Raw genomic sequence first — 14,517 nt, 5'->3', positions numbered from 1 at the left:
AAGCTTATTAACTTGTTAACCTATTACCTAAAAAGTTTGTTAACTTGTTAACCAATTACCACTAGAGTCAGAAAAGAACATTCATTTAAGTGAAATAATGTCAATGGAGGGAAGTGCCATGAAAAAGATTCAAAGCATGGACTATGACACTTTTACCTTCACAGTAACACACGAGCTCAGATTGGCCCTTTGAATTTTTGGATATAATTTTCTCTTTCAGGAAGATTAACTTTATTTGATTGTGCTATCTAACAGAAAGTGCCATCACATTCATATAATGTCATTTCAAGGCCGCAGTCTTGAAAACCTCTCTGGTCTGGTATAAATCACATGAATTCCATTCCATTATGCAGCTTTATTCAGTACCAGGTCTGCTGTGTGTATGTTTTACTTGTCAGGGCAGAAGGTGAATACAGTATTTTGTGTCATTGTTATCTGGTAATACCATCAACGGAGGATGAATGATTGTGACGTAACAATTCCTAATTTATTGAGAAATGAGTAACAGCTATGAGGAAATATTGCCTGTTATATAAAGAATTACAGGAGATTGGCAGTGTGTGTAAGTGTGGCACACTTGATTTTCTTGACTTAGTTTCATTGTTGTGTATTAACTAGCAGATCTATGATGAGGTAAAGTTAACATATAATGGCATGAAATATAAGAGTGCTGCAGTATGAATTAAAATGTTAACTGGAATCATAAGGTATGCCACATCATTTAGCGCACACAACCATTTATATATATTTTCCTTGGGATATGAACAAAATTGGCAAGGCAGGATTTACTTTACTGAATTCACTTTACAACTTGATATGGGTTGTTAGTGTAGTACCAGAACTATTAGGCTACCATACTGCTCAGCATTCATCAAAATAAACTTTTTGACTCCAACTATTGATCATGTTTTAAAACTATAAAATAGTCCCCCAGCTCTTGTATCAATCAATAGAGTCTAATATTAGTGCCTAAGTGTTTTCATCAAAAAAGTCACATTTAACAGAGATTAAAAGTGGGGTTTAAGAAAAACTATCACAATGGAAACTGAACATCAAATATTAATGGAAATTAATCAAAAGTCTATCAAAAATGCAAATTTAGTTAAAGACTGAGAAGGACTATTAAAATAATGTTAAAAATGAAACGGGCAAGAGTAGGGAATGTGTGATATTTATACTCACTCTTACACAGGAGAGTATGATAGGAGGAGACAGGAGAGTTTTCATTCGCCAGATGCAAACATATAGAATCCTACAAGCAACTTGTGAGGTGAAAGAACTGAAAAGCTCATTTGTATGTCAGAATCTCTTTACAACTTTAATAATAGAATTGTGCACTCCATACAGAAAGGAATTCTGCACTAAAAATTTTTAACAAGTTCACCATATACCAGAGCCCTTGATGGGGGAGACCAAGTTAAGCAAAATCTTAGAGACTAATGTACAAGATGAGCATTAGAGGATAAGTTAAGAGGAGATGTTGACAAGCATATATGGGTAAAGAATTCACATTTATTGCCCATCCCTAGTTGCCCTTGAGAAGGTGATGGTGAGCTGCCTTCTTGAACTGCTGCAGTCCATGTGGTGTAGGTACACCCACAGTGCTGTTAGGAAGGGAGTTCCAGGCTTTTGACCCAATGACAGTGAAGGAATGGCGATATATTTTCAAGTCAGGATGGTGAGTGGCCAGGAGGTGGTATTCCCATCTATCTGCTGCCCTTGTCCTTCTAGATGGTAGTGGTTGTGGATTTGGAAGGTGCTGTCGAAGGAGCCTTGGTGAATTCCTGCTACAACCATTTCTACCAGTTGGGAGCTGGGACCTTTAGTTGTGACAACAGCTACAACAACAGCTTACATTTATATAGTGCCTTTAATGTAATGACAAAATTAAGGTACATCACAGGAGCATTATAAAACGCCAAGCTAGGTAAGAAGATATTAGGCCAGGTGACCAAAAGCTTGGTCAAAGAAGTAGGTTTTAAGGAATGTCTTAAAGGAGGAAAGTGAGGTAGAGAAACGGAGAGGTGCAGGGAGGATATTCTTGTCTTGGGGCCTAGGCAATTGAAGCCATGGCCACCACTCGTGGGAAAATTATAATCAGAAATACACAAGAGGCTAGAATTAGAGGAGCACAAATATCTCAGAGGATTGTGGGACTGGGGGAGATCACAGAGATAGGGAGGGGCAAGGCCATGGAGAGATGCTAAAATAAGGTTGAGAATTTGAAAATGAAGACCTTGCTTGACTAGGAGCCAATGTATGTCAGCGAGCACAAGGTTGAAAGGGAAACGGAACTTAGTGCAAGTTAAGACATGGGGATCAATGTTTTGGATGCTGTCAAGTTTACAGAGAATAGACTGTGGGAGACCAGCCAGGACTGAGTTGGAATAGTCAAGTCAAGAGGTAACAAAGGCGTAAATAAGGGTTTCAGCAGTAGATGAGCTGAGACGGGGCAAAGTCGGGAGGTGGAAATAGGCAGCCTTAGTGATGGCGCAAATATGAGGCTGGAAGCTCATCTCGGGATTAAATGTGACACCAAGGTTACAAACAGACTGACTTAATCCCAAATTGTTGTCAGCAGGAGCGAGCAGCCTTTTAAGAGCTCAAGGTGGATTGTATGCTTTGTGATCCCTGCATGCTTCCAACAAATCATGGACTGTGCACCGGGAGCCAGGTTAAATTATGTGACTGAACTGGCCTCACACGAGGCCTGCATAAAGCACTGCAAACTCACTCAGTGATCTAGGAACAGCCACCAAACCATCATAGTGTCAGAATAGAATTATCGAACCTTCGAAATAATGAAGAGGAGAAATGCATTGAACCAGTACTGGTGTAATATTTGAAAAAAATATTGTGGACAGACATCCAAAGTAACCAAAGACTGAATACAAAGAAATAGGGGACAGATTTAAGATAAAAGGTTTGAAACAGGACAGTACCTGGATCCCTTTGAATGTTATTTAAAGACATGGAAATGTTGAGCAAAACAATTGATTTCACTGAATGGTTATTAAAATGATAAATATAAGAGGGATTTGGCCTGAAAAACTGTTTTTTATTCATTCATAGGATGTGAGCGTTGCTGGCAAGGTCAACATTTACTGTCCATCCCTAGTTGCCCTTAACAAGGCGATGATGAGCTGTCTTCTGCAGTCCGTGTAAGTGCACCTACAGTGCTTATAGGGAGTTCCAGGGTTTTGATCCAGCGATAGTGAAGGAACTGCAATATAGTTCCAAGTCAAGATGGTGTGTGACTTTGAGGGGATCTTGCAGGTGGTAGTGTTCCCATGCATCTGCTACCCTTGTTCTTCTAGGTGGCAGTGTTCATGGGTTTAGAAGCTGTTGAAGGAGTCTTGGTGAGTTGCTGCAGTGTATCACTGCTGCCACTGTGCGCTGGTAGTGGAGGGAATAAATGTTTAAGATAGTGGTGGGATGTCAATGAAGCATGCTGCTTTGTCTTGGATGGTGACAAACTTCTTGAGTGTTGTTGGAGCTACACTCATCCAGGCAAGTGGGTCCTCCACACTCCTGACTTGAACCTTGTAGATGGTGGACAGGCTTTGGGGAATCAAGAGGTGAGTTATTCACCATAGCATTCCCAACCTCTGACCTACTCTTGTAGTCACATATTTTTGTGGCTAGTCCAGTTAAGCTTCTGGTCAATGGTAACCCCCAGGATGTTGCTGAAGTGGAACTTTAAAAGAAGCAAAACCTGCACATGACCAGATGGCAAACTAATCTGTTGGCTCAAAGCATGAATACAGTAATTGGGATGTAATTCTTGTGAACAGAATTTGGCAAGAAAAGGTGCTAAGAAATTCACATTAATAAATACAATTGAATAAACGCTTATTGCTGCTGAGAGGTTAGAAAAAATATTAAAACAAAAGAAAAATACTTTGGATCCTGGAAATCTGAAATGATAATGGAAAGTGCTGGAAATATTCAGCAGGTCAGGCAGCATCTGTGAAGAGAGAAACAGGTTGATGGCTTTTCATTAGAATTGGAAAAAGTTGGAGATGTAATAGGTTTTAAGCAAGTACAGAGGCTGGGAAGGCAAGAGGACAGGAAAGAACAAAAGTGAAGGTCTGTGAAAGGATGAAAAACAGCATAGATTGAATGGAGATAGTGAGAGCACAACTAAAAATCAAAGCGCCTAAAGGAGGTGCGAATGGGATTGGCAGAATCATCATCAGCTGCTACCTGAAAGAATGGGGGCTGAGGTTATGACTGGAATTGCTGAACTCAGTGCTAGGTCTGGAAGGCTGTAAAGCGCTTAATCTAAAGGCGAGATGCTGTTCCTCAAACTTACACAAAGGTTCGTTGGAGCAATGTAGGAAGCCGAGAACAGGGGGGGTCAGAGTGGTTTAGGACCGATAATTAAAGTGATGACAATAGGAAGCTTAAGGTCATGCTTGCAGATTGAATTGAGATGTTCCACAAAAAGCTCATCAAATCTATCTTTGGCCTTCCCATTGTAGAGGCGACTGCATCGTGAACAGTGAATATAGTATATTAAATTGAAAAAAGTACAAGTAAATTGTTGATTCACCTGGGAGGAGAGTTTGGGGCCCTGGACATTGAGAAGGGAGGAGGTAAATGAGCAGGTGCTGCTCAGAGGTGACTCTTCCCTCCCCTTCCTCAACTTCTCTGTCCCCACTTCTGGGGATAGGCTACCAACCAATATTCACACAGGCCCACTGACTCCACAGTTGCCTCGACTACACTTCCTCACACCCAGCTTCCTGTAAGGACTCTATACCATTCTCCCAATCCATCCAGTCATTGGCCCACTCCCACTCTGACCTCCCTGTCATTGGCCTGATTTGCTGTTTCACCAAAGCTCAAAGAAAAGTACCTCATCTTTTGATTAGGCACATTACAGCCTTCCAGACCCGACACCAAGTTCAATAGGTTCAGACCATAACCTTTGCTCCTATTTTTTCAGACAGCAGCTGGTGGGGATGGTTCTGCTTTTCCCATTTCCACCTCCTTCAGGCCCATCTTATTTTTCTTTCCTTATCCTATTACCATCTCCTGTTGCCTTGCACCATCATCCCTTTGGTCGTTTAGTATCTCCTGCCTTCCATGCTATCGCTGTTCTTCCCTTTTGTTCTTCGCTCCATCACTTTTCCCTGCCTCTGCGCTTGCTTATAATCTATTACACCCCTACCTTTTTCCAGTTCTGACAAAAGGTCGTTGACCTGAAACGTTAACTATGTTTCCCTCTCCACAGATGCTACTCAACCTGCTGACCATTTCCAGCATTTTTTGTTTTCAGAAAAAGGATGTTGTTCAAGATTAAAAGGCAAGTACAAATAAAGATATCTTTAAAAGGATCAAGTGGATAAGCAGATGCTGAAGAAGTTCAAAGGCATATACACAAGCATAGTGTAATAATCTGTCCAGCAAAGGTGTTTATACTATTAGCATCACCGAACACAGCTTAATTGAAGAATGACCAAGAGATGATGCTAAGAGGATTGGCAAGTGTCTTTAGCATGGATATCTATCTAGTCAAGAAAGCATTATTGATCAGGAATGACAGAAAAAAAGTGAAACTGATGACAGAACGAGAAGCGGCAGACGTATACTACTTAAAGTAAAAAGTAATATTGGTAGGGCTAAACTAACCTGGAACTGGCAGCTGCCATTGACTGCCAGTTCACAGTCAACAAGTAGATAGCATGCTATTTAGACATGGAATTGTAGCACGGGGAACGCGGGGGATTTTAATATCTGAAAGGAAAAAAAAAATTCAAGCTGCCAGCACGTAGAACTCACACTTAAGATAATTTGTCATCTCAATATTAAGCCAGGAACATGCAGTTTCCTCAACATACTTGAATAGAAGCTAATCACAATCATTTTGCAGTTTACTGACTCCCAATGTAATCAAAATCTATATAATGTAAAGTAAATCTTGAAATTGTGCACTGCCTATGTGTATTATATAGTGTTTTTTTTTGATAAAATGTTAATATCACAAGCTGACTTAGACCAATGGTGTTCCATATTTCAAGTTTGCCAAAAAATCTCAAAATACATTTGTCTAGATGGAAACTGAATGCAACTTGGTTTATATACTCTTCACAGCATTTTTTTTTTATTCATTCCCGGAATGTGGGCTTCGCTGGCTGGGCCAGCATTTATTGCCCATCCCTAGTTGCCCTTGAGAAGGTGGTGGTGAGCTGCCTTCCTGAACCACTGCAGTCCAGCATGAACTGGGGAAGATTGACATAACTTGCTCAAAGCTACAATAGCTGTGACAATTGAGGTCTTCCCTGAGATAAAGTGCACTATCCTCTTTTCTGTCAAGTATCATCAAATACATCAGCTTGCATAAATAGGGGGTAGAGCAGGGAAATGGGACTGACGTTCTACAGACAGCCAGCATCTACTCAATGGGCCAAATGGTCTCCTTCAGTGCTATAATGACTATGACTCTACATATTAAAAAGTTCTTTTGAATGTGCTCAAAAGAGTGAAGAACCATATAAAATCCTCAGCCAAGAAAATTGATCGCACTGCACCTGTTTTATAGGTGTCAAATTGACACCTAAAGGTCCAATATGACAGGTGACATCATTCTGTGGTGAAACTGCACCACCTGCCATATTGGTAATAATTCCTTCATTAGATATGCAGGGTGCATGCCTGAAACAAACATTAGACCCTTTGCACATGTAAATGTGGAGGCCTAGTGCCTGTCTGAGACGCCCTTTGCAAAATTGGATTTCACCTGACTACAGCACGTACCCTGCACGCTGTGGTCAATTTGTTCAGGCACTTGGCAGCCAATCTGGCAGGGAGACTTCCACTGGAAAGGTAGTTTGATTTTGTACGCTTATTTTAGAGCCAGGTGGTAAAGGAGTACTCCTCCTCACCCCACTTTAAGACAGTGGGCCACTGCCAGCAGCATTTGACCCAATCCCATTCCCCCACAGGCACACAACTCGCACCCCACCACCCCCCAACAACTGCTTTCACCCCTAGACAGTCGTTGCTTACCTTGGTCAGGGGCTGGCAAGCTGTCTCTGGGGATGCAATTGGCACCAGCAGTTTACCATTAAGAAGCCAATGAGGCTAGCAATCCAATTTGTGGCGGTCCTGCTGTCCTCAAGGTTCATTCAATTTCTAGGCTCTCATGTTTTGACATCAGACATCCTGCTATGAAGAAATCTAGTTGGCAACTGTGCTTTGTCAAAAGCAATGGCCAATTCCTTTATATCACAATTTATTCCAAACTGAATGATTACTGTAGCCAGTACGCTGTCTAGCTTTTCTACTGGACTTACAGAATTTAAAACATTGTTTGTGGAGTAAATTATGTAGAGAATCCTCCAATGGTATTCACTATGCATGCTGGACCTTCTCCTTCCTTGTTGGAAGTGGAAGATGTGAATAAACTGTTGGAAGCCATCATTTCAATAAGCTCTTCTTGTGTGTGCCATTAGTTCTTAAACTTGAACGATGTTGCCTTCAAAGTCTCAGATCTAATCTGATCCAAATGAAACAATAGCATGGAAAAGCAGGCAAGTTTCTGCTGTTTGTATTATGAACCATTTCATCGTTGAGGATCATCTCAATTCATAAATATAAAGACTGTCACCATGTTTGTTTCTAGGCAATAGCATCCTCAGGTTGCATTATCATGAACCAAGAAGGGTTTTTATTTACAAAGAAAAGAGAATTGACTGCACAAGGCACTGAACAGGGTATGATACGTTCTTTTATTTCAACACTTCTAACTTTTATACTGAGCTGCTAAAGTTATACTTTAGATGTTAACATATTGCAAAAATAAAATACTGATTATCACAGAAAGGACAGAAGCACATCCTGTCAGCAGTTTGATTACTTGGGTTCCTGCCACAATTAAGCAAACAGTTTGAAGCAGACAGTGTCAGTCGTGCAAGATGTTGAAATACAAACATGTGAGCAATGTGGAGAGACATCAACACTGTGACTGGAAAGAGCTTATGGAATAGAGAACCCATGTCATAGTGATTTCTGCACATTCGGAAGTATCATAAGTTTTGTACGTTTTGATCGTTTGGGTGTCAAGATTTATGTGGATACTTTTGATTTATGGTGTAAGTATCGCTGTTTATAACATATTGTTTAATGTTATTCAGTCAAGAGGTAAGAATGTGCTGTTCAATGACTCCATATTGTTTGATAAATCAGATAACCTCATAACTCAAGTAAAGTTGCACCAAACCTCGGTTCTGAGGGCCTGAATTTGAATTCTCATTCTCAAACATCATTCAAATTTGGTTGCTTCCTTTGAGCCAATAGCTGGAGTAACTTAAATGAGTACAGGAAGTGGGATGGGGAGGAGAGGCTTATACACAGGACTATATCAAAGTACAAAAGCAAAACACTGTGGATACTGGAAATCTGAACTAAAAAAAGGAAAATGCTGGAAATACTCAACATCTGTGGGGAGAAAAATAGAGTTAACAGTGTTTCTGATGAAAGGTCATGGGATTGAAATGTCAACAGTTTCTCTCTCCACAGAAGCTGCCAGACCTGCTGACTATTTCCAGCACTTATTGGTTTTTATGTCAGATTTTCAGCATTTGCAGGATTTTGCTTTTGCAACAAAAAGACTGATTTAGCATACTAGTGAGGTTTGCAAAGGCAATTCTGCAATACCCCAGTCTATCTGTGCCTGTAGTGGGGAACCATTAAATCAATATAATAATAAAGTCTGCTTCAAAATAATTCATATTCCAGAAACGGAGAAAATTAATCCGTGAATTGTTTGATCATACCTTCAGCCTGGCGTTTGTTCTTTTACAATGGTATGAGTTTAATAACCAGAATGAAATTATAGAGGGGGACATTTTTGTACTATTATAACTTCATCTTTTTATGAGATCATCAGTTATTACTGACACCACTATAAATTACCATTGCTCAGTTGGTTAGTTCTACCAATTTTCACAGGGAAATGGATTGCAGTTTATCACATTCCCTCTCAAATGAAATCAGTTTAAACTAGAGACAACCTTTGATATTATGAGATCATCCTCCAAGCAATGGGATATATATGTTTTTTGCATGTTTCATTGTCAAATTAACTCAGAATTGACTGGGTTTTCCATCATATTCTGTGTGTTTTAGGATTGTGGAACACATCCAAGAGCAGCATAAATTTTACTAAAACACCCAAGTAAGTTATTAATGGTTTTGCAGGCAGGTTACGTCACAGTATTTAGTATCATTATTGCAAGCGGCTTGTACACCAAAATGAGAATGAGATCTATGTGCACACAGTCAGATTCCTAAGTGTTTGTTCATTTTTGATAAAGCATCACACACTGTGCCGAGATCACTTTGGATGTCTTGAACAACTCTTTCAATGCTTCTGGTATCCTTAAGCATTTCAATGCTTTGGGTATATGGGTTGTAGTGTGCAGAATATGGGCGTTTGACTGATTTTGAAAATTCCCTGAAAAAATAAAATGTATGATTTGTAATAAAGTTTAGTTAGAATTGCATCTACAACAGTTTCACAAGTAGCACTGGATAATAGGAGTGCAGGGAGTTAGGAAGCATTTAATGAGAAAAAGCCATTGGCCCCATAAAACCTGCTCCTTCCACAGATCATGTGCAACCTACCCTATAGTGCACTCCTTCCCAATTGCTTAATCTCCTGAAAAAATGCTCCCCATATCCCAGAAAGGCCTAGCATGTACTACCCATCCGGAGCTGCCATTGATAGGTGGTGATAAGCCACCTTTATGAACCGCTGCAGTCCCTTTGGTGTAGATGCACCCACAGTGCAGTTAGATAAGGAGTTACAGGACTTTTACCCAGCGAAGGTGAATAGTAAATTGCTTTCCAACTCAGGCAGCTGCCCTTCAAGGGCACCAGATCCTTTGCCATGAGTAGAGGGCAATTGTGTCTCATGGAGTATTAACTCACCTCAGTTCTAAAACCTCCACAACCTCCGACTTAGGCAAATAGGAATATCAACCCAAGGAGTCTAACTTTTGAATGCCTCAGCAGCACATGCTAAAAAAATTAAGTGACTTAAGTTCAAATGTTCAAAGGCTGATTGACAGCAGCCTTGTCACTGATATACCAGCATTTGGCAGTAAATTATCCCATTCTCTGATAGTAAACAAACATTCTGCACTAGCTAGGTTTGATGATGACCACTTCAAGTCTTTACACACATAGGGGATGGGAGGGAAAATATGTCAGGGAAAGATTCCTTTCTGCAATCCTCAACCATAGAAATGTAAGGCACGGGCTGATGATCAAAAAGAGGAAGACAAATCACAAATAAAAACAGAAAATGCTGGGCAAACTCAGCAGGCAACATCCGTGGAGAGAGAAGCAGAGTCAACGTTTCGGGTCCAATATGGCTCTTCTACAGAGCTTCAAGTCATATGGACTCGAGACGTTGGCTCTGTTTCCCTCTCCACAGATGCTGTCAGACCTGCTGAGTTTTTCCAGCATTTTCTGCTTTTATTTCAGATTCCCAACATCAGCAGTATTTTGCTTTTATTTAAGACAGATCACAAGCCTACTCAAATACGCAGTCATGTTTAACTTTAGACGTGAGGTATAATTTTCAAATGAAGTGAATTGGGCTTTGGTCCAAATGGTTTTGTTAGATCTGCAACCGCACCATCTGGTGGATTAAAAAGAGAGCAGCACATCAGTATCCATGAAAATCACTGCACACCAGATCGGCCATCCCTAGAATGGGAATCGCACAGATTGAGAATGACTTCCTGGGGAGGAGGGAGTGAATAGGAGAGAGAAAAAAATAAAGAAGCAGTATCTCTTGGTGAAAATCAATATAACTTTAATAGTTGAATAAACAGCTAGTTCCCACAAAAATACACTCAAGCAGATTGCACTATTTCTTTTGCTAGAAGATGATTTTCTTAAGCCTCTGGTTTAACATTAAGTTTATCAGGCTGGTTATGTTTGTATGAATAGTTGGGTAACAAGTATCTCACAAAAACAAAGGAATATAGAAACAGGAGTGGGCCATTTAGCTCTTCAAGCCAAATTCAATTACCATTTGTGGAAGAGAATTCCAAATTTGTAACACTTTTCCCTGTAGAAGTGTTTCCTCATTTCACCTGAAAGGTCTAGCTCCAATTTATAGACTATGCCCCCTGGTCCTAGCCTCCCCAACCAGAGGAAATAGTTTCTCTCTATCTAGCCTGTCTGTTTCCCTTAATATCTTAAAAACTTTGTTTACATTGCCCCTTAACCTTATAAACTCTCAGAATACATCCCTAATTTATGTAAATTCTTCTTGTAATTTAACCCTTGAAGTTCAGACATCATTCTGGTAATACAATGCTGCACTCCCTCCAAGGTCAATATAGCCTTCTTAGGTTGTGATACCCAAAACTACTGATGTACTCTAGATGTAGTCCACCTAGGGTTTTGTATAGCATGATTTCTATCCCCTTGAACTCCAATCCTCTAGATATAAAATCTAGCATTCCATTAGCATTTTTGATTATTTATAGTACCCGTTTTTGACATTTTAATGATCTATTCCTGGACCTCCAAGCCTCTTCAGACATCCACCGATTCCAGCTTCACCCTTTTAGGAAATATCCCATTCTATCCCTTTTAGGTCTAACATTGCTGACTTCACATTTGGCGACATTGAAATCCATTTGCCCATTCACTTCAGCTATCAATATCTTTTTTGTAAATTTATGCTTCTATCTACATTGCTTACAATGCCACCTATTTTGTCATCAGAAAATTTGGATATGTGGCTTTCTATCCCATCAGCTGAGTCATTAATAAATACGGTGAATAGTTGAGGCTCCAAGACAGATCTTTAATTGCAGGACAACACGAGTCACATCCTGCCAATCACTTTATCTGCCCATTATCCCTATTCTATCTCTCCTGCCACTCAACCAATTTCCTAACCATATCAATAATTTGCCTTCAACTTGGGCTAACAGCCCCTCTCTTGAGGGACTTTATCGAATACTTTCTGGGAGCCCACATAAATAACATCCACTATTTTTGTCACCTCTTCAAAAAATTAATACGAACATTCAAACATACAAAGATATGAATTAGGAGCAGGAGCAGGCTATTCGGACCCTTGAGCCTGCTCCACCATTCAATAAGAGCATGGCTGATGAGTGGCCCCAACTCCACATTCCCACCTACCCCCGATAACCATTGAATTCCAATTGTTAGTAAAGAATCTATCTACCTTTAGCTTAAAAATACTCAATACCTCCACCGCTTTATATGGCATGATGTACCCTTTACAACCACAGCATTTAAATCCTATCCTTCTGTGACCTGAGGCAACCATTTTAATTATTGTTTACAGGGGCAAGAGAGGGACTCAGTAAACTTGTCACTATTTTCAAAGGAATAGTAGCACATTAGTGCTTAATGCAACAGCAAGTTTCACTGATTTAAAAATAGCCCAGCAAACCATCCGATTATTATGGTGTTGACATATTGAAAAGGTTTGGGAACACTATGGTCCTTTCCAAAGTACACATAATTATGTATTGCTATGCTAAACAGCGTAATCTCATAGCTGTTCATCAGACCATTGCAAATACACAGATAGATTACACATACATTCTGCATGCCTGGTATTTAAGTTCTGGGGAGGCCTAACAGAAATTCTAGCCTGAAAGACAAAGCAGCCCACAGGATTTTCCACTTATGAATGGTCCGAATTCCTGATGCATGCTCCCAACATGCAAAGCTGTGTCAAGCAAACACCGCGTCTACCATTATGCAACATTGTTCTCTCGTTTCATAAATATGGGTGGAAAATTGCTTGAAATTGCTCTATACGACAAAGGAAGATCAGACATTTTATTAATTTAAATCTTATCTCAGCTGATTATCAAATGTATTTGAAGGCAGTGGAGGGGGGCACGTGAAATAAAGCGGGTGACCAGCACACAGCCTCCCTGCCCACCCCTGAGCTGTCCTCCAAATTATGGGGGTGGGTAAGGCATCAGGCAGCCCACCCACCCTTGTTGATGCATTCAGTCGCCAATTAAAGGCCATATTTATAGGACCTCATTCCACCTCTGCTGCCATAATGCGTTGAGCAGGGGAAGGAAAGGGAGGTGACCAGCCCAGAACTTTAACAAATCATGCTAAAAGGCAGGAAAGAAAGTGGTACCTCCTTTGGGGAGTCCCATGTGTCCATCAGGAGTACCGCACTCCAAGATGGTAGCCCCACTTTGTGCTTCTCCTGCAATCTCTCAAGACTGACATTGCACTCCCCCCACACCCCCCCTCAGCCCCCTCCAGCCTCCTCCCTGTTCCTCTGCCACTCAGGTCCCTGAACCTTCCCCAGACAAAATCCCCACACTCACCCTGAAATCCAGTATCCATCTTTTGTCTTCTTGGGACTCCTTGTAGTCCCAACAACGGCCACTACATTTTTCTGGCACTGCTGGGGCTACTCAGCCAATCAGTTCTCGAGGGCAGGACTTCCAGTGCCTGAGGGGCAAAAGTCCCACTCTTATCGTTTTAAGGCTGTTCCCAGCGTATTATCACTGCGGGGCAGCCCATTTTAAAGTTAGCTAGGTGCTGACCAAGTTTTCGACCAGGGGTGGGGGATGGGGGATGAGGGTGGTGGTGATCGTGCGAGGAATAGGAATAATCCTATAAAATTAACTTAAAAATTCTGGCCTGACAGCGGAACTTCATCTCAATTTTCAGAGTCAGCTTTGGGGATGCTACTGGGAGAAGTAAAACAAAGGAGGGTTTCCCTTACTATCCCAAAGCACCTTCTCTACCATAGGCACATAACTACAATGACCACACATCGAAAGTACTCCAATGGTTGAGACACCCAGTGGTCATGAAAAGTGCCTTAGAAATGCAAGTCTTTCTTCCACTTTAGGCAGGAAGTGTCCACCAGAGTACTGATAATAACAAACATCTAAAAGATATGAGAGAAATTAACTGAAACATTTAACTGCCAAGGTAAAGCTAGTGACTACTGCACTTAAGTTGTTAACGAAGTATGCAGGTCACTAACACCTAACTGAGCTTTCCTCTCATCCTATTTGAGGTTTCGTGCTAAGCCTTCTCAAAAGAATTCTTTGGAAACTTCACAATCAGGCCCATACTGGGATAGGACACAATTCATTACTGCCACTGTAAAGGGGAACAATTATTGCCATTTGCAAAGATAATCCCTCAAAGTTAACCTACCAGACCATTATCCTGCATAATGCATGTTAACTTACTCACCCATAAACTGGGATGCAGATAGTCATTCGTTTAGGTGCTCTTCAAATTTCTAACATCTCAGAAAGACTTCTATGCTTGCAAGACAAAGCTATTTCTAACAGGAGAAATAAGACCAGGAACAGAGGAGGTTCCCCCTTACTGAATCCACGCAGTCAACAGGCACAAGCCAACCTGAACACAGTGGGGCCTGAAAGCATGAAGAGTGTGGGCCATGCTGAATCCAAATTTCAAGTGCAGTATCGTTCCTTTCTCATTCATCTTCATAAC

At 40.8% G+C, this 14,517-nt stretch overlaps 1 protein-coding gene across 1 annotated transcript in view; it reads right to left on the bottom strand.

Annotated features, from left to right (window-relative positions):
• Window positions 1-7,710: 7,710 nt before the first annotated feature.
• Window positions 7,711-14,517, bottom strand: part of LOC144696813 (tryptophan 5-hydroxylase 2-like) — a 49,641-nt gene continuing 42,834 nt past the window's right edge. The window contains exon 11 of the mRNA XM_078568560.1: window positions 7,711-9,463. Within this exon, the coding sequence (XP_078424686.1) occupies window positions 9,289-9,463 (175 nt within the window). The 3' untranslated portion in view covers window positions 7,711-9,288. The remainder of the gene's footprint in view (window positions 9,464-14,517) is intronic.

This window comes from Cetorhinus maximus, chromosome 22 (assembly GCF_964194155.1).
Source record: "Cetorhinus maximus chromosome 22, sCetMax3.hap1.1, whole genome shotgun sequence".
Taxonomy (NCBI): Eukaryota; Metazoa; Chordata; class Chondrichthyes; order Lamniformes; family Cetorhinidae; genus Cetorhinus; species Cetorhinus maximus.
The sequence above is the reverse complement of the archived record's forward strand: the minus strand, read 5'-3'. Positions and strand labels throughout refer to the sequence as shown.